Here is a 20,226-nt window from a genome sequence, read left to right as displayed (position 1 = left end):
AAGAGGAGGGTGAACGGTGGCCCCAACGACACGGGTTGGAACCTGTGACCGTGCCCTTATTTGGAAATAGGGTCACTGCCGATGCAATCAGGTTAAGAGGGGATCACATGGGTGGGCCCTAGTCCAATGGCTCTTGTCCTTATCAGAAGAGGGACATGTGGACACGGATGCGCAGAGAAGACCACATGACAAGAGGCAGGGACGGGAGAGCGCGGCCACAAGCCTAGGAAGTCCGCGGGCTGCCGGGCGCCACCAGCGGCTGGGAGAGAAGCCCGGGACACTCTCTCCTTCAGAGACCCCAAAGGAACAACCCCACCCCACCCCCCGCCCCCACAGACACCCTGATTTGACATCTGACTCCAGAACTGGGAGCCGGTTTCTGTCATTTGAGACACCTAGCCTGTGATCCTTTGGTAGGACAGCCCTCGGAAGCTACTGCAGAAGGGTAGAGGGACTGAGGAAGGAAAGAGCTGGCCCCACAAGCCTACACCTGCACCAGGCGACACCCACAGACCCACAAAAGGTCAGGGGCACGAACACACACACACACACACACACACACACACACACACACCAGAAGTTCCAGAAACGTACCCAACGCATAGACTCATCAATCCACATGCCCTACAGGACTCAGGAGCCCAAAGCTCAGGAGACAAAGAAAACAGGGCTCAGGGCCAGGCCAACACTGTGATCTGCGAGCTCTGCTGATTGTTCTGTCCCCTCCGTCCCGGGAGACTTTGGGTCGGCACTGGAGCTCAGCACCTGCAAATAGCAGGGGGCAGCCTGGACTCCTGCCCTGTGATTTAGGATGCCCTTGAGATCACCTACAACTGCAACGTATCCTCAAGCGGGGAGAGCTTGGAATTCTCCTGGGCCCTCAGAAATTATCCGCTTCCCACACACATTCCAAAGTACTGATTTGACAAAACCCCAGACGTGTTACCTCTCCACTTCAAATACAGCCTTGGAGCACCAGACCAAAGGGTTTCTGGGGCAAACGTATGCTCTTGTAAATGTCACGACAATAACAGTGACAATGACAAAAATGCTAGTGACCTCGCCAGTAAGAAGTAGTGCGTCTAACGCAGCAAGGAATCTAAGCTCCTGGTATATATCCACTCCTGGGTTAGCCCAGCACCGTAACCCAGGAGTCCTAGGCCGACTTCCGTCTGAACCCCGACGGTCATTTGGCGTGCGAAAACTTCAGGCGAACTTTCTTGGCGTAAATCACGTCTTCTGTGTTTTCTCTCCTACGTAGGCTTTTCGCTTGGGGGTCTTTCTCTGCCGATACCCACCACCAACTATGTATCTGTTAAAAACCGACTGCTGGCAGATGGCAGAGTGTATCTGAACACAAATGCTGTCTACGCGTGTGCCTAATTCCCAGGTCCCGGTTTGCTCAGAAGAGACGAAGTGGTTCTCTCACCGGAGGACTGGCCTGCCAGCCATTTCCCCCTGCTGGTGATTTTACAGATGCTGGGGCGTCATAAATGCTAACCGGATTAAAAGAAAGAGCTCACAGAGTCCATTCAGCTCCCAACACTTTTTTTTTTGGTATGATTTAAGCCACATATGGCCAAACAGTGACACTCCCTGGAGTTCAGCAAAAAAAGCACAGGGAACAACAAGTGTGGCATGGCCAGGCCAATTCCTTCCGTCACGAGCACGTGACGAGGAGGCCGGGGGAGCAGAAAGGAAGGGTAGAGTGAGTCCCCTCTTGTGCAAGAGCCGTAACCCAGGAAGAAAGAAAATCACAGTACAGAACCAGAGAACTGGGCGGCAATGACTGGCTGGGGCCATTCGCTAGGATCCTGTCCCCAAGGGGCTGCTGAGGTCTGGACGCCGGGGACTGAGGCACACGCGGATGGTCGCACCCAGGGAGAATAACAAACAGCATAGGCCTCCTGCCACGGCTTCCTGGGTGAGTGCCGTGCGCTGAGCCCGCCTGTCCCGCCGACAGCTGGGGGTGTGCCGGCCACAGCGGGATGCTGGAGCCGCATCCGATCCCGGGGTGTCCTCCATCCACACCAGGCTCACACGGTTGCTCTGAGCAGGTGGCGGCACCCAGGCGGCCCCCACGGGGAGAGGGGCCCAGCTCGCCGTGGCCCCCTGCTTCTTTCCCACGGCCCAGGCACGGCGTGCACACACAGGCCCACACGTGTGCACACACGCCCGATTTGCCAGTGAGCATCTGCAGCTGGTGTTGCTGTGCCCTGGAGAAGCCAGGGCAAGCTTCCAGAAGCCTCAGCACTGCAGACACAAAAGCACGCTCCGTTTTCACACAATCACATGTGGGTTAACAGAAGCAGTCAGGAGGCAGTCGAATCCCAACCAAGCAGAGGGCCTTACAAAGCATGCGGCTGTGGGCTTGAGAAATTGCTCCCAGGCCAAGAAGGAGGGCCTGGGATCCCACCCAAGGCACAGGATCCGACTTATCCATGTTTGGAGCTTGTGGCTGGATGCAAATAAAAATGTCTGTGAACGTTCAGCCTACGGTCGCTTCCGAGCCCTGGTCAGCAAATGGGTCTTGCATCCAGGCGGGCCCGAAGGACCTTTCATCTTGCAGCTGTGACAGGCCCTTCTGGCCCCTGGAGACCCCGCACCCTGCACCTGGGGGACAGGTCTGCTGTAAACACGTTGCCCCCTGGGGAGTCTGGAGTCTACGAGAGGAGTGCAGGTTAGAGTTCCACTCTGACTGTGGCTGTCCACTTCTCCTCAGCCAGCCCCACCTCCCGCCCACCGCCCCTCCCATTTCCCCCCCATCACCCTCCAGACCACCAAGGCAATCTTTGCACAGCCATCAGGCTACACCGTGTCTCAGGCCAGAACCTTGCACAGTGGAAGACGGCGCTCAGAATAAAGCAGAACACTCTCCTGCCACCTAAAAAGCTGTATATGTTCTACCCAGGGCTGCCCAATATGACTTTCCGTGGTGATGGAATGTTCTAGATCTGTGCTGTCCATCGTGGTGGCCTTTAGCACATATGGCCACTGACCACTTAAAACGTAGCTCTGAGAACTAAGGAACTGGATTCTTGATTTTACTTAATTTTAATTGATTTAAATTTGAAGACCCATGCATGGCTGATGGCCTTGGAACTAGGTCATGTTGGTTTAGTCCCCTGACCCTTCTGACCTCAGCTACCCAACCTTTTCTCTCAGCTGCCTCAGGGCCTTTGCACAGGCACTGCCATGCCTCAGGACTCCCCCGTCTTTGTCAGCTCTTCAGATCTCAGTGTAACATCTCGTCCTATGCCAAGATGCCCTTCCCTTCCTTCCAGATCAACACAGCCCTGTCTCTTCCTTCCAGCTACTCTGTCGACCATTCAGGATTCTGACTCCCCAGTACGGGGAAATGTCATGAAACAGAGACCACACGGGATGGTGTCGTGCTGTTTGGGTCACCAGCATGTACCTGGGCCTCACACAGCAGGGGCACAAAGAGACAGTCAGGGAATGTGTGTGGACCATCCAGACTGCAGGCTAAGTCAGCCTTCTGAGAAATGTTTCACCAGGCCCAACATCCAGAGCACAGGCCTTGCCCCCTGGGGACACATCCCTATCCTGATGGAGGTCTGACCCCTGCAAGCAGCCTGTGTCCCTGTGAGGTCCCATCGAGGTCCACACACCAGGCCCCACCAAGGGCAATCACGGCTCCACACGCCCTTGACTGAAATGACTGGCCTCTAAGCAAACAGCACACACTGGTGAGCGTTCTGGGACGCGGAGGGAGCTCAGCACCCCCGTAGGACCCCGGGAAATTTCTGGGGACCTGCAGGGACAAGCCGGCCCTTAGACTGAGGCCAGCAGACTTGGGTCCTAGCTGCTCAATGCCCAGGAGACCCAGCTGCGGACACACGGAGGGGCGACCTTCCTGAGGGGACGCGGGACCCTCAACCTACAGCAGGCTAAGAAATGATTATGGATTCCTGGTTTTTGAATAATTAGGAAGAAATCAGGCAGAAGTAGAGCGGATTTTTTTTTTTTTTAGCATTCCCATTTTTTTTTAAAGTTTACTCATTTTATTTTATGGGAGAGAGAGAGCCCGTGTGAGCAGGGGAGGGGCAGAGAGAGAGAGAGAGAGAGGGAACCCCAAGCAGGCTGTGTGCTGTCAGCACAGAGCTCGACGCGGAGCTCAATCCCACCCACCTGGAGATCATGACCTGAGCCAAAAACCGAAAGCCAGGCGCTCAGCAGACTGAGCCACCCGGGCGCCCAGAGTGGTCACTTTAACAGGCAATCGTCGGGCACTGAATTGCGTCTCCCCTGAAACGCACACGTCGAAGCCGGTGCCCAGCGCGATGGCGTTTGAAGGTGGGCCTTCGGGAGGGGTTAGGTTAGATGAGGTCTCGAGGGGTCCCCACGAGGGGGTCGGTGCCCTAAGGGAAGAGGAGCCGGAGTGCTCTCTCCGCCACGTGAGGCCAGAGAGAGGGTGCCATCCGCAAGCCAGGAAGAGAGGCCTCACCCAAACTGACCTGCTGGCGCTCTCACCCTTGCCCCCCAGCCGCCAGGACGCTAGGGAGTGCATTCCTGAGGATGACGCCGCCCACACGTGGTGCTTCCTTACAGCAGCTGGGCTGGGACGGCGATCAAGGCGACAGGGTGACAAAGGGCTAAGCGGGAGGGCGGCCACCTCCCCAAGGAATCGGGCTGTATCGGAAGAAACGTGTCCCATCCACTCACGCTACCAACCCAAGATGCCTGCAGAGTGCACCGTGGGAGCAGCGAGCCAGACGGTGACCTGTGGGGGAGGCTGAGGCACAAGACAGACCACCCGCTCCTCCGTGAACCACCCGCTCAGGCGGGACGCCCACCGGCTCCGGACGATTTCAGGGAGGACCCCAGGAGACTGCCACCCGTCAGCAGGTGACGGCGGCCCAGCCAAGAGTGCAGCTCCTAAGGGTCTGCTCAGCCCCACGGGGCTCCCCACAAGGCCCCTTCCCCCCCTCCCGCGACCATCTGCCCGCCACCTGCCAGCCGCCACCTTCCGACCGGCTCCGACCAGCCCTCGATGCCCCCACGGCTGCCGAGGCAGGCACATCGCCACACCCACCAATGGGGCAGCGCCGGGCCACGGGCACCCGCCACCCATCCCAGCAGCCACGCCCCGGGTACAGAAGGCACCCCACGCCTCTCCACGCGGGCCCCCGAGAACGCTTCCGAACACCTGCTTCCAAGAACTCCTCACTCTTTTACCTTTCAGAGTTGGAATAGGGCCGTCCTGTCCATCCAGCTCTCCCAGAGGGTCATTCGGGTCCGGAACCTCCATTTCCCCTGGACGAAAGAAAGAGCACAGCACACACATCCGTGAGGTTTACTGCACGCCCTGTACTCGGCTTCTCGTGCAAGAACAACAGTATTCTAGCAAAACCATCCACTGTGTACAGAAAACTTAGGAGGACAAGGTGCTGTGGGAGCTTCTGGAAGGCTCTGATCTGGCATTGCAGCAGAAGTGATTCTTCACGTTGACCCCCAGGGTGGCAGAACACACAGACGAAGCACACGTGTGACCGAAGCCCTGAGCGCCATTCAGGGAGGGACAGAGATTCGAACACGGGCTGGCGAAAGAGAACACCTCGGTCGCCAGAGTCTGCAGGTGGCCCTCCGGAGGCGGGCCCTGGAGATTGTGAATAAATTCAGAACCGGGGTGTTTCAGGCAGCGCGTTCCCCTCCTGGTCCCCCCGGATTCACTGGCAGCCAGCGGCCAAGGACGGACCTACCTACAGCTGTGAGGACAGAGGTATCTCGTCCTACAACTCTAGCAACCCACCCTGTAGAGACGGGGTCACAGCAGGCGCAACCACTCCCAGGCTCACCCCCACACGGCGCGGGAGCAGATCTGGTCCGCCTAACCCGGAAAACCACACAGAGCCGTGGGCCCCTGTTCCCGGGTCCCACCAGTCGGGCTGGGAGGGTGGGGTAGAAATGGTGGCTCTGACGACACATCCGGATGGATCTGGGTCTGTGACATCAAAGCCTAGCATGGAATGGGACACACGTGCCGAACGTCACGCGGCTTAGAAGGAAATCTTGCCCTGCTACACGTGGATGAACCTGAGGGACATTATGCTGAAGGAAAGAGCCAGACGCAGAAAGACAAATAGTGTCTGACCAGTGAGGTCCCCAGAGGTGTCCAATTCATAGGCAGAAAGCAGACAGGGGGGCGGCGGGGGGGGGGGGGGGAGGCAGGAATTGGTGGTTTAATGTGTACAGGTTCTGGAGATGCGTGGTGATGGCAGGAGTACAATAATGTGAGTGCCGTTAACGCCACTGAACCCCGTACTTAAAAATGGCTAAGACGTGGGGCGCCTGGGTGGCTCAGTCAGTTGAGTGTCCGACTTCAGCTCAGGTCATGATCTTACGATCCATGAGTTTGAGCCCCGCGTCGGACTCTGTGCCGACAGCTCGGAGCTTGGAGCCTGCTTCGGATTCTGTGTCTCCTTCTCTCTCTGCACCTCCCCTGCTCACACTCTGTCTGTCTCTCTCTCAAAAATAAATAAACATTTTTTAAAAAATGGCTAAGACGTGTGGAGGTTCCTCAAAAACTTAAAATTAGATCTACCCTATGACCCAGGAACAGCACTGCTAGGAATTTACCCAAAGGACACAGGAGGGCTGATGCACAGGGGCACTTGTACCCCAATGTTTATAGCAGTGCTTTCAACGATAGCCAAATTATGGAAAGAGCCTAAATGTCCATCAATTGATGAATGGATAAAGAAGATGTGGTTTATAAATACAATGGAATACTACTCGGCAATGAGAAAGAATGCAATCTGGCCTTTTCTAGCAACGTGGATGGAACTGGAGGGTGTTATGCTAAGTGAAATAAGTCATACAGAGAAAGACAGACACCATATGTTTTCACACTTATGTGGATCCTGAGAAACTTAACAGAAGACCGGGAGGAGGGGGAGGGGGGGAAAAAAGTTACAGAGAGGGAAGGAGCCAAACCCTAAGAGACTCTTAAAATCTGAGAATAAACTGAGGGTTGATGGGGGGGGGGGGGGCAGACAGTGGGTGATGGGCATGAGGAGGGCACCTGTCGGGAGGAGCCCTGGGTGCTGTATGGAAACCAGTTTGACAATAAGTTTCCTATTAAAAAAAAATGGCTAACACGGCAAACTTTTAGGTTATGTGCATTTATCACAATTTCTTTGAAAGTCTCCGGAAGACGGTTTATAACTCAGTTACAAACCGGGTCACCCCGCTTGCCTCTCTTACACGAGACACAGGAACCAACAAGGCACCCAGACACTCGAGGCCGCTCTTGCGATGAGAAACCTTGCTCGAGGAAGCTGGGGCCTGCGAACAGGGTACATGCAGTTTTCAGACAGAGTGGTTTTCACGCAAGAGTCTTCAAATTCTTTCGCTGAATAAACACCGACTGGCCAGCTGATTCATGAGGGCACCGGCGTCTCTAAGCTAAACCTGTCTGCACCGCCAGGTCCAAAACCCCAGGATGCGCCAGGGAACACATCAGCCTTGAGCGCCCTTGGCGTTGAGCCACAGCACCCATGTGGCCAGCGGGAGGGTGTTTCTGCCCGGGCCGGGGCTTCTCACACCCAGTTAAGGAAGGTCCCCTCTTTCTATCACTTCTGGTCCAAACTCAACCACACAACAGACGCCACCCTCCATGCCGGCTTCCGTAAAATGTCCCCCATCGATCATGCGTCCTTATTCTCCAATTCCCCGTATCGCTCAACGTTCCCCAGGGGACTGTAAACAGCGGTTAGGCCATCCCAGCATTGGAACCTAGACAGAATCCGGGGCCCCGGCAGCACAGACACAGGCAGAAACCGGGCAAGGCAGTCCACGGATGTGTGCTAAAGAATCAAACTTGAGTTGGGTTGGAAATTTTCAATTGGCATGTTATACATGCCATCACTCAGCGCTGTGTAAATGCAGAGAGACCACAGGAAATCAAACACACTTGTACTATATACACACATCTGAAAGAGGCATAAAAATTATTAACTGCTTAGAAATTGACAAATGGTGTGAAACAGTCAAATAAATATACACCCTGAAGAAAAATAAGCACTATTAGCCCAATTCTACCGCGGAACAGATTCCCAGCTCTTCCAAGGTAGCTTTCTGTTTTGCAGCACAAGGTTTCCCGGCGCGTCTGAGTCATGGTGTCCCGTGCGAAGGAGCCGGAGGCGGCCTGATGCTTCTGCTGACTCTCGGGTCAACCTCACCCACCCACCCACCCAGACCTGCAAAGTCGCTGTTCACCGCAGAAATGCTAAGACTCTGTTTGAGCAGGTTGTGATGGTCAGCACGGAGGCTGCGACTTGACTTTTCATCTCTTTCGGCCTCAAGCTTTGCCTTAAAAAATAATTTAGTAGGGGCGCCTGGGTGGCTCAGTCGGCTAAGCATCCGACTTCGGTTCGGGTCATGATCTCACGGTGAGTGAGTTCGAGCCCCGCGTGGGGCTCTGTGCTGACAGCTCAGAGCCCGGAGCCTGCTTCGGATTCTGTGTCTCTCTCTCTCTCTCCCCTTCCCCCGCTCACACTCTGTGTGTCTCTCAAAAATAAACATTTAAAAAAATTTTTTAAATAAAAAATGACAGCAAGGGTCACATATGTGAATAAAGGCAGAATATGGCCCATTACCGTGGTCCTTAGAGCTGACACCCTAAGTTTCCACAGAACGGGGCCCCGTTGTTGCTTCCTGAGAAAGGAGGACCCCACTGATAGCCTGATATTAGAAACTGTCATTCTCCTACAGAGCATGAAGTCGGACACAGAATGGTTGTCCTCACTCAAGATGCTGCACGTCCTAAAATTTAAAAGCCAAATGGAACAGGTGCAAATATGAACTCGGGGAAAGGAGACAAGTGGGTCCAGCGTTTCAGCAGATGCCAACAGAATCTCTCCCAGCCCCCAAAAAGGGTTGGAAACACCCCAGAGGAAAAACACAAAACAAACACAGGCCAAAACCAACAAAACAATTGCAAAAACTACCACACACACACACACACACACACACACACACACACACATCCAAATGTCACTGTTGCATAGCCAGAATTATAAAGGTAATTTAAAATTTCTTCTTTTATTTTATTTTTAAACACCTCTACGATGAAAAAGCATCGGATTATTAATCGATGTAATTCACATACCACAAAATTTGCCATTTTAAAGTCTACAGTCCACGGGCGCCTGGGTTCAGTGCCAGGCTCTTGATTTCTGCTCAGGTCATGATCTCACAGTTTGTGAGTTCAAGCCTCACATCAAGCTCTGCGCTGTCAGCACAGAGATCCTGTCTGCCTCCCTCTCTGCCCCTCCCCTGCACATTCTCTCTCTCTCTCTCTCTCTCTCTCCAAAATAAATAAACTTTGAAAAGTATCTAAAAAAAATCTCAAAAAAACTAAAAATAAAGTCTACCTTCCAGCTCCAGCGGGTTTGGGGATATGCACAAGATTGTGCAACTGTCTCCACTATGTAATTCCAGAATATTCCATCGCCCCCAAGAGAAATCTTGTTCTCATCGGCAGCCCTCCCCATTCCCACCTCCCCCAGGCCCTGCAACCACCAGTCTGCTCTAGGGCTTTATGTTTTGGGCATATTATATAAATGAAATCACACAACATGTGGCCTTTTGAACAAACACCAATTGTATGACTCTTTTTGCTTTTTGATATTATGTGTGGAAGTGCACACAAGACCCGAGGTGAGTACAGGACAGGAGGCTGGAGTCACCGGGATTATGGACGCCAAGACGGGTCTGAAAGTCACCTGCCAGGACACCAGCACACGTCCACACGCTGCCACGGGAAAGGCGGGGCTCCAGGGCTCTGGACACAGGGGACCAAGTCGGCGTTCAGCACCGCCAGCACTGGAGCTGGTCTCTCTTGCTTGCGCCCTGACTAGCGGGTTCTCCTGCAGGTCACTGCTGCTGGCTGACCGACCTGTACCCACCTTCCTAACCCCGCACACTCCCTTGGTGATCCCTGCCAGCCCGGCTGGCCGGTGACAGTCCCCGGCGGTGTGAGCCCCGGACATCTCCCTGATGGCCTGCCCAGCACCTCCTCACACAAAGCCCCGCTTCGGGCTTGCCTGGTGCTGCTGCCCTCGCCTCCGCTGGCCATCCAGACGAGGAGACCCGAACAGGGAGCAACCTAGGGGAGGAGCCCCGGCTGCCCCAACGCGTCGGGACTTAATCTCTTCTGAAATGGAGCAAATCACATGGCTTTCGTTTTGGTAGAAGGCTACAGGGCATGCTATGAAGGCCACACGTGTCCATCAGGGGCATGGAATTTCTGATGCTCTAACTCTCCCGCACCACACGTGGGGGGCTTTCGCTGTGAAAACCCATGCGGGGAGACACGTAAGGCCACCGGAACACAAACCATCGATGGCCTCAATCAAGTAAGGGGTTTATTAGCTCCTTAATTGTTTGTTTGATGTTTGAAGAAGAGAGAACATTTAATTTGAAACCAATTGAAATGTGGCTGCTTTAGTGCAAAGACACATTAATTGCATAGTTTGATAGTCAAACTATTATAGTCAAAATTATACTTTAGTCAAAACTATAGTCAAAATTATACTTTAATGCCTAGAAGCAAAGGCTGAACACAACGTGATAATAACCCTCCTGGAACATGGGATTCTGGAACAGAAAAAAATACGTTAGGTAAAGTCTAAGCGAAGAGGAACGGTATGGATTTTGGTTAAGAATAGTGAGTGGCCGGGGCACCCGGGTGGCTCTATCGGCTGGGTGTCCAACTCTCGATTTAAGCTCAGGTTGTGATCTCGAAGTTCGTGGGATCGAGCCCCATGTCCGGCTCCATGCTGACAGCATGGAGCCTGCTTTGGATTCTCTGTCCCCACCTTTCTCTGCCCTTCCCCCACTCATGCTCGCTCTCTCTCTCTCTCTCAAAAATTAAAAAAAAAAACTCTCCCTCTCTCTTTCCCTCCCCCCACCACATGCCCTCTCTCTCTTTTAAAATAAATAAACAAACATTTTTTCAAAAAGAATCAGTCAATCGCACATTTGCTGTGACAAATGTCCCACACTAACGTGTAAGATTTAACATCAGGGGAAACAGGTGCGTGGTGCAGAGGAACTCGATACGACCTTCACATCCTTTCTACGAATCTAAAACTGTCCTCACCGAAGAGCTTACTCAAAAACACTTACACATCCCATCACACGGCTTAAGCCCATAACCAAGGCTCACGGGTAGAGAAGGGCTGTCGGAAAGACCCTATCTCCAAACACCTCGCATTCTGGATCACTGGATACGGCCCCAAAGCCAGGCATGAACGGCAGATTCAGTGTCAGGTGTTCAAAGAGTCCACAGCAGGCCAGTGACTACTCAGAAGTTAAGTGAGTTAGGTTTGGACCTGAATCCTATGTTATTCATCAGGCGTGGTGACGTCAGCTCTTACTCAGGAACTTAGGGCATATTCTGGGCAGCACTTATCAGTGTCCCGCACGTTCAGGGCTGAACTGACCGGCGTCAGAATGGCCTGATGAAAAGATTTGATGCTGATATTTCATGGCACACACGCTGCCCACACGTGGAAAAATGCAGAGCGATTAGGAACCAGGCACCAGTCACACACACACAGAATCTTCCACAGACCTTCTCTCAACACGGGCCTCCAGCGTGACATCCTGATTTAGGGCGTCCATAAGAGACGTTTACGTCTGCAAAGCAGCAAATGGGTCTGTGTTGATTTCCAGGCTCTTTCTGTCCTATTAAAATCCCAGCTTTCTCAGGGGCGCCTGGGTGGCGCAGTCGGTTAAGCGTCCGACTTCAGCCAGGTCACGATCTCGCGGTCCGTGAGTTCGAGCCCCGCGTCGGGCTCTGGGCTGATGGCTCAGAGCCTGGAGCCTGTTTCCGATTCTGTGTCTCCCTCTCTCTCTGCCCCTCCCCCGTTCATGCTCTGTCTCTCCTGTCCCAAAAATGAATAAACGTTGGAAAAAAAAAATTAAAAAAAAAAAATCCCAGCTTTCTCATTAGCAGCAGAGACACTATGAAGCAAGGATTTACCCAAATCCACGCCCTCGGATTTGGGTCCATGGTGCTATTTTGTTTACGATTTGCGTCTCTTAAAAAGTGTTTTGTTATTCATACTGTTTTCGTCCTTACTCCCTACCTGTTGATCTGAATCGGTACACGTGCCGTGATTTAATTAGATGTAGTCTCTGGAATATCTGGACAACTTCAAAGCAGGCTCCTTTTAATTAGTGAGGCTGCCTTATTCACCGAAGCTTGGCATTCTTGGATCTGGTCATCCTTGTGAAAAGCTATAATTTCCAGGATATGAGAAAGAACAGCAGTCAGGGAGGGCCCAGAAAAAGCCCACAGTCTGGAGGGGTGATCGTGGTGCAGAACAGGAGCCTCTCGAAGGACAGGCCCGGATTTTACGATGAAAACTCAGACAGCACACCCGTTTTCGACGGGCAACATTGGCCGTGCATCCAGCGCAACCCCTCAGCTGAGCACCATGTGCAACCAAAACCGTCCATGACGCTGGAAGAGCAAGAATGGAGGGAAAGAAACTAACAACCGGGAGGGAGCGCGGTATATGGTCCTAAAAGGTGCGCCCGTTAGTCTGGGCGTTCGGCCGGAGAAGGTACGTCCAACAGTAAGAAGATTCCATAACGTCTCTGGGAACACGCTGGTTAAAACGTTGCACGCTGTGTGTCTCCAGCCAGAAAAGCGCACAGCGGTCAGGGTGAGTGGCCTGTGCCTAATCGCCGGCCGTCTTTATTCTCACTATTGCTACCTCGGGGTTGAGTAGACACTGGTGGTGTTCTCCCTCAAGGGCTGGCCTAACCCTGCTTTGGAAACACGAAGTAAAACCCACCAACCTGAAACGGAGTCACCAGGGTCCCTCATCAACTTACACTCCGCTTTGATTCCACTTCTGCGGCAAAAAAAACCCCGTCAAGGCCGCAGGTGAGTGGGAGCCCAGACCCAGCTGCTGCCCCGGCACCCCCTGAAGTGAGGGCTTTTCCACCCTGGGTCCCCGGTGGGTCCCCCGGGCCCCCAACAGAGGCCCCACTGTCAGGGTCCAGTGAGGATCTGGCCAAGGAGGGGGAGGGGCCGCTCGGGAGGCTGAATTGGGGTCTTCCGTCTGCCCCAATACCTAGAGCCCCCCGCAGAAAAGGAGCCAACAGACATGCTGGGTATGTGCCCTGTTGCCACTGGGTTTCACGGACGAGTCTTGAATGTCGGTTGTCCCCCTGCACACGAGGAGTCGTTTCTTACCTCGAATCCCTAGATTTCATTAAAGGTAAAAAGAGGAAAAGATACCTTAAAACAAACAAACAAATAAAACAACCCTTAGTGGAAAAAGAATCCAGTTGTGCAGTAACCCATAGAAACAGGGGAAGTGACCTTGTAACTGTTTAAGGAAGGGATTTAAAGGCCTCGGCCACACGCGCTGCAGCCCTGGGACCCAGGCCTGCGAGACCTGTAGGCTGGCGTGAGCGCGATTGGAGAGAACGGGGTCTGAGGGTCGGAAGAGGCCTGCGTCAACCAAGAATCTATGTCCGGCTTGTGTGGCCAGATGCTGCTCTCGTTCCCAGAAGCATCATCCAATTGTTCTTTTGCACGTGGGACATGCGATCGCCTCAAGTTCATGGAAATAAGCAACAAAATGGGGGTCAATGTCTGCTACAATCCAGGTGGTGACAGTGATGATTTTTTTTTTAATTTTTTTTTAAACGTTTATTTATTTTTGAGACAGAGCATGAACGGGGGAGGGTCAGAGAGAGAGGGAAACACAGAATCTGAAACAGGCTCCAGGCTCTGAGCGGTCAGCACAGAGCCTGACGCGGGGCTTGAACTCATGTACCGCAAGATCATGACCTGAGCGGAAGTCGGACGCTTCACCGACTGAGCCACCCAGGCGCCCCAGTGATGATTTCGTTTAAAGGTACCTTCCGTATGAGCTTGCCAGCAACAATGCACCACAGCCTGGATGGCCAAATTTTGGAGGCCAAATTCGAGATCCCGATGCGAGCAGGGCTGGTTTCTTCATGGCCCCTCTCCCAGGCGTGCAGACGGCCGTCCCCTCTACGTCCCCTCTGTGTCCTAATCTCTCCTTATAAGGACGCCAGTCGCATTGGCTTCGAGCCCACCGTAACGACCGCATCTAAATTTAATTACTTCTGTAAAGACAGTATGTCCAAACAAGGTCCCCCTCTGAGATACCGGGGGGCTAGGACTGCAGCGCGTCTATTCTGGGGGAGCACGATTCAACCGACAACAGGTAGCGTTCATTTGCCCTCGTTGCCTCTTTAGAAGGAATGCGGATGTGAAAGCGGCTTTTGCGAGCGCGGGGTGCAGACAGACAGGCCTCAACGAGACAGGAGGCAGGGTTTGGACCAGGTACAGAGGTGCGTCTGGGGGACCCGCCCACAGCCCGCTGAGGATTCTAGCGCCCTGGCTGCTGCCTCAGACACCTTCTCTCTTGTGCGAAATACACCCCGTGGCTGCGCTCCCCCAGACGTGAGTCAGGACAGGGGTTCTCTGAGCTCCATGCACCCGCGATTTCCAGCAGCAGCTGCGACACCTTCCGAGCCCGCACCTGCCAGGTCCCTCCGCTCACAGCGCTCACTCACGTCAGCGCCACTGTCCCCGCTGGGCGGCAGGGAGGCCCGCAGGGAGGGGGGCGGTGGTCAACGTTTACATGGTGCCTCAGTTTACCCACGTCGTCCTCATAGCCCCTTCCCATGACCTCTGCGTCTGGACCTTCTCCTCCTGCCCTCACCTTCTATGCGACTGAGTGTCTTCCCCCTCCTGCTCCTCTGAAGGCTGCACCTGCAAAGCTCCTCCCTCTTTCCACCCTTGAGGGGAGAGAGGGCTTGGCTTTAAAAGAGCAAAACAGGGGCGCCTGGGTGGCTCGGTCAGTTAAGCGTCTGACTTCGGCTCAGGTCATGATCTCACTGTTCACAGGTTCGAGCCCCACGTCGGGCTCTGTGCTGACAACTCGGAGCCTGGAGCCTGCTTCCGATTCTGTGTCTCCCTCTCTCTCTGCCCCTCCCCCGCTCTCTCTCTCTCTCTCTCTCTCTCTCTCAAAAATTAACTTAAAAAGAAAATGCACAGAGCCCCCAAAATGTACCTTGTCAGGTCAGACCCCTCTCCGGGAAGCCAGTGTCACAGACCCGAGGACCGGTTCCCATCTGACACGCACATCATACTCGACGTGTCCAAGCAGGAACCCCGCTCTCCTCCACAGACTACTCCCCTGCAGCTGCCCCCCACCTCCTGAATTCTAATTCCTGATCCACAGGCCAAGGCCCCAGCCCCCCCGCCCCCCAGTTGTGTCTGACTCCCCTTCCAGCAACATTCTGCGTCCAACCCGTCATGAAATGTCAATCACTCGGTCTTCAAAATGAATCAGAATCGATGCTGCCGGCCCCGTCCCACCCCCGCCTCGCCACTGCCCCACTGCTCACGCCTGGTCCCCGCTGCTCCTGGCTCTGCTGGGTCACATGACAGCCCCTGCACAGGCCTCCTGGGGCCCACCTCCCCTCCAGAAGGGGCTTCACGCACCATCACCTGAGACAGCGGAGGTGACCCTCGAAAACATAAGGCCCAGCGGGAGAAGCCGGACACAGAAGAGCCCGGATTGCGTGACCCCCGCTTACACCAAGTTCTACGAGAGCCCGAGGCACGTGTGGTGACGGAGGTCGGCAGCACCCTTGCGGGGGACGGCCAAGACGGAGCAGGACAGAGGTTTCTGCGAGGCTACTGGTGACGTTCGAACTGATGCACATATGCGTATTACGCCCACCCCAAGCTTACCGCGTTTCCCCTGGCGTGTTGGCTCCTGTAACACTACCTCCTTCAACGAGGCCCACCCTGACCCCGTCCCTCCACATCAAGCTCTCAGTCCTGCCGCCTAAAACCCACATGCTCGTTTATTCCTCCGTCTGTCTGCTCCCTGCTCAGCCCGGCAGCTGAGCAGGGATGGTTCATCTGGCGAACGAGTGAATGAATGAATGCTCCTGTGCTCGACACCTTCCAGCACCTTCCACCTGCTCTACCCTCTGTCTGCCCTCCATGCAGATGCACACGCACACGCGCCCTCCTGAACTCGCCCGGGCTCCTCTACCCTTCACTACCCCCTCCCCCCGTCAACAACTCCAGCCCCTTCTCCCTCTAGAGTTGACGTCTGTTTGCCCCCCGTCTGGAAAACGCCACCTGAGACCTCTCCGCTCCGTTGCTGGCTTGTGAGGCCACCCTCCCCGTCCCTTGCTGCATTTCTCTCCAGAGCAACACGTCTGTCCCACGTCGGCAGAGGGTGGTCCGTGGAACAAGGCTGCGGGTGACGGTCACAGGCATTACCTCAAACCCCGGCATGCAGGAAGCACCCCAAAACTCCGAGGACAAAACGCATGCTGGCAGAGTCGTGGGACCGTCACGCTCACGTTCCGGAAACCCTGAGGTTCAGCTCACGGTGTGAAGGGAGGGCTCACACCTGTCCCAGGCATGCGGGGGGCCCCTTTGCTGCACTCCTCTTCTCAGAGGCAGATAAGGGGGTCACAGCGCGGGTCCCTGCTCCTCCCAACAGCAAGCTAGCACCTCCCTGCTCCACTGCCCTCCGACCCGACCTTCCTCCCCATGCCCCAGCAGGTGCACCTGAGATGCATTCTGCTGAGAGACGCTGACCACACGCTGCAGAACTGGCCCGCAGAACGGTGGCCTGAGGATCTCGGTGAACTCACTCTGCCTCCAAAACAATAAAATCCTGGGCCACGCGATGAAAACCAAGCATGTCGGAACTCCGAGAATTCACCGGGGCCACCGAACGAGCTGAAAACAAATCGTCCATGTGAAAGAAAGGACTGAAGGACTGGGCCCCGGGAAGATGGCTTTGCTGCGTCGTCTGGATGTGCAGCACCCGGGGGAGATCCTAGGTCTGACTCGGCTGGCCTGGGGCTGGGGTCGTGGGGAGGCAGTGGGGAGGGGGGGTGTCACCCCTGGGACACTGTCAAACAGCAGCAGGCTGCCGGCAACACCTCAGCAGCTCCCCCGTGGCGACCACAGGGCAGGAAACACCAGGCGCCCAGAATTCAAAAGGAAATCCAGACCCAGGGGACCACAGGAAACTTCGAGAAGTCCGACGTACTTCCCGGATCAACAACACTGCGCGCGCGGAAGGCCATGTTCACGCCCAAGGAAGGCTACAGGGGGAAGACACCGGCCCCACATCTCTGGTGCCATCAGGAAGAGGCAGCGAAGGCTGATGTTTGATGGATGCCCGCTCACAAGATCCCCTTGGCAAAAGGTTCAAGACACGCAGCGAGGTGCATAAGAAAGTCTCCTGACCAGGGACTGGCTGGCCACACAACAGTGCTGACTGAGAGGTGACCCTCAGGAAACCAAACTTGAAAACGTAGAGGACCTTTGGCGCCGGGGTGGCTCAGTCGTTTAAGTGTCCAACTTCAGCTCAGGTCATGATCTCATGGTTCATGAGTTTGAGCCCCTCGTCGGGCTCTGTGCTGACAGCTCAGAACCCGGAGCCTGCTTCAGATTCTGTGCCTCCCTCTCTCTCTGCCCCTCCCCCACTCATACTCTGTGTGCGTGCGTGTGTGTGTGTGTGGGTCTCAAAAAATAAACATTAAATAATTTTAAATAAAATGTAGAGGACCTCATGTTAAGTGTTCTTATCACACAGACAAAATAATAACGATAACAACAACAGTAATAAAGACGGGAGAAGGAGACTTTTGGAAGCAATGGCTATGTTTATAGCCCAGACTGTGGTGATGGTTTCACGAGCATACACTGATCCCCAAACTTACCAAGTTGTGTACGTTAAATCTGTAAAGCTTTCTGGATGCCAATCATACCTCAATAGAGTGGTTTAAAAACAAAACAAAGAGAACTTAAGAATAGTGGACAACTCAGCGGTCACACATCATAGGAAAGAGAGAACCCGCAGAATTAGTAAAGGAAAGCCACTAAGCAAACAAACGGTAACAAGAAAAACACCCCCCAAAACCGAAATGAAAAACAAAAACAAAACCACAGCAGCAAAAACAAACCTTGATGGGTAGAGGGGTTTGCTACTAGACTTGCTAAAATATTATTTAAAATGTCCAATTTTGGGGGGGCTTGGGTGGCTCAGTTGGTTAAGCGTCTGCTGTCTGACTCTTGATCTCAACTCAGGTCACGACCTCAAGATTTTTGAGTTCGAGCCCCACATCAGGCTCTGTGCTGATGGCATGGAGTCTGCTTGGGATCCTGTCTCTCCTTCTCTCTGCCCCTCCCCAGCTTGTGCGTGCTCTCTCTCAAAATAAATAAAAAAATTTTAAAACATTTTTAATAAAAAAAAGAAAATGTCCAGTTTTAACAAAGAGTACAAAGACATACAGAAAAAAAAAAAATCAGACAGCATGCCACATACACAGGAAGAAAAAAAAACACCCAACAGAAAATGTCCCTGAGGGGACTGAGACCATTATAAATATAGTCTTAAACATATTATAAATATGTTTAAAAAAAGAAAGAAAACCACATCTAAAGAATCAAAGGAGGGGCACCTGGGTGGCTCAGTCAGTTAAGTGTCTGACTTCAGCTCAGGTCATGATCTCGCAGTTTGTGGGTTTGAGCCTCCCATTGGGCTCTGTGCTGACAGTTCACAGCCTGGAGCCCACTTTGGATTCTGTGTCTCCCTTTCTCTCTGCTCCTCCCCTGCTCACCCTCAAAAATAAATAAACCCTCAAAAAAATTGTATAGAATCAAAGGAAATTACAACAACTTTTTCTCACCAAACAGGGAATATCAATAAAGTGATAGAAATCAAAAGAATCAAACAGAAATTCTACAGTGGAAAGAACAATAGCTGAAATTCACCAGGTGGGCTCCACAGCAGATGTGAGCTGGCAGAAGATTCAGTGAACTAGAAGACACTTTACTATCTTTCCTGGAATAGAGATTATCTACTCTGAAGAGAAGAAAATGAAAAGAATGAAGAAAAGCAGCAGAATCTAAGGCACCCATGGGACATGACCAAGAGCACCAACACATACATAATGGGAGTCCAGAAAGAGATGAAAAAGGCAGAAAAAAATATCTGAAGAAATGATGACGAAAAACTTACCAAACCGGAGAAAAAGTATTCATTGAAACACTTAGAAAATCAAGAAACTCTAAGTAGGACAACCTCTAAGAGACCTACAACTGGACGCACCACAAACGTGAAAAACCAAAGCAGAATCTCGAAAGCAGACCTACAACTGGACGCACCACAAACTTGAAAAACCAAAGCAGAATCTCGAAAGCAGACCTACAACTGGATGCACCATAAACAAACCTTAAAAACGAAAGCAGAATCTTAAAAGCAGCAAGAGAAAGAACTCGTCATGTAGTGAGGGTCCTCAGTAAGATTAAAGAGTTGGTTTCTCATCAGAAACCAAGTGGGATGATGTATTAAAAGTTTTGGGGGGAAGAAAAAGACTGTCAGTCCAGAATTCTATACCCAGCTAAACTCTTTTTCAAAAATGAGTAAGTTAGGCCACTTCCAGATGAACAACAAATGGGGAAAATCTGTCATTAGCAAACTTCTCTACAAGACATAGTACAGGGAGTTATTTGAGGGAAGATGAAAGGACATTGGAAGGAATCGGAATCCACACAAAGAAGTAAAATAGTACCAGTAAGGTACGTACATAGGTACTATGAAAGTTATATAAACATATTTTTGTCTGTAGCTCTTTTTTTTCTATTTCTTTTAAAAAAACCACTGCATAAAACCATAACTATAAAATTGTGTTGATGAACTTAAAACATATAAAGATGTAAATTGTATGGCACTAATAGTTCAGAGGGAAGGGGAAGGAATAGCAACATATTGGAGCAAAGTATTTACTATTAATATTAAGTTAGTATTAATCTGAACTATATTTTTTAAATGTTCATTTATTTATTGGGGGGGGGGGGCAGGGACAGAGAGAGAGGAGGGAGAGAGAGGATCCCAACCAGCCTCCACACTGTCAGTGCAGAGCCCCACACTGGGCTCAATCCCATGAACCATGAGTGAGCTAGATTTTTTTTTAAATAAAATGATAATAGTAATCTTCATGCAACCACTGAGAAAATGATTTTTAAAAATGACATATATAAGAGACAAATTAAAGAAATTTTTAAATCACACCAGGAGCTATCTACTTAATACAAAAAAAAAAAAAAAAAAAAGGAAGGACTCAAGGAACAGAGGAACAAAAAAGAAGTGATATATAGAA

At 52.5% G+C, this 20,226-nt stretch overlaps 1 protein-coding gene across 5 annotated transcripts in view; it reads right to left on the bottom strand.

Moving 5' to 3' along the window:
- Positions 1-20,226, bottom strand: part of ROR2 (receptor tyrosine kinase like orphan receptor 2) — a 197,569-nt gene that overhangs the window by 40,140 nt on the left and 137,203 nt on the right. For all 5 annotated transcript variants that reach the window (XR_008291318.1, XM_027041174.2, XM_027041176.2 and 2 more), the window contains exon 2: positions 5,200-5,277. Coding sequence is in view for 4 of the 5 variants with exons in the window: in XM_027041174.2 (XP_026896975.1) it covers positions 5,200-5,277 (78 nt within the window). In the remaining variant the exon portion in view is untranslated. The remainder of the gene's footprint in view (positions 1-5,199; positions 5,278-20,226) is intronic.

The sequence above is a fragment of the Acinonyx jubatus genome, chromosome D4, assembly GCF_027475565.1.
Source record: "Acinonyx jubatus isolate Ajub_Pintada_27869175 chromosome D4, VMU_Ajub_asm_v1.0, whole genome shotgun sequence".
NCBI classification, from domain to species: Eukaryota; Metazoa; Chordata; class Mammalia; order Carnivora; family Felidae; genus Acinonyx; species Acinonyx jubatus.
The sequence above is the reverse complement of the archived record's forward strand: the minus strand, read 5'-3'. Positions and strand labels throughout refer to the sequence as shown.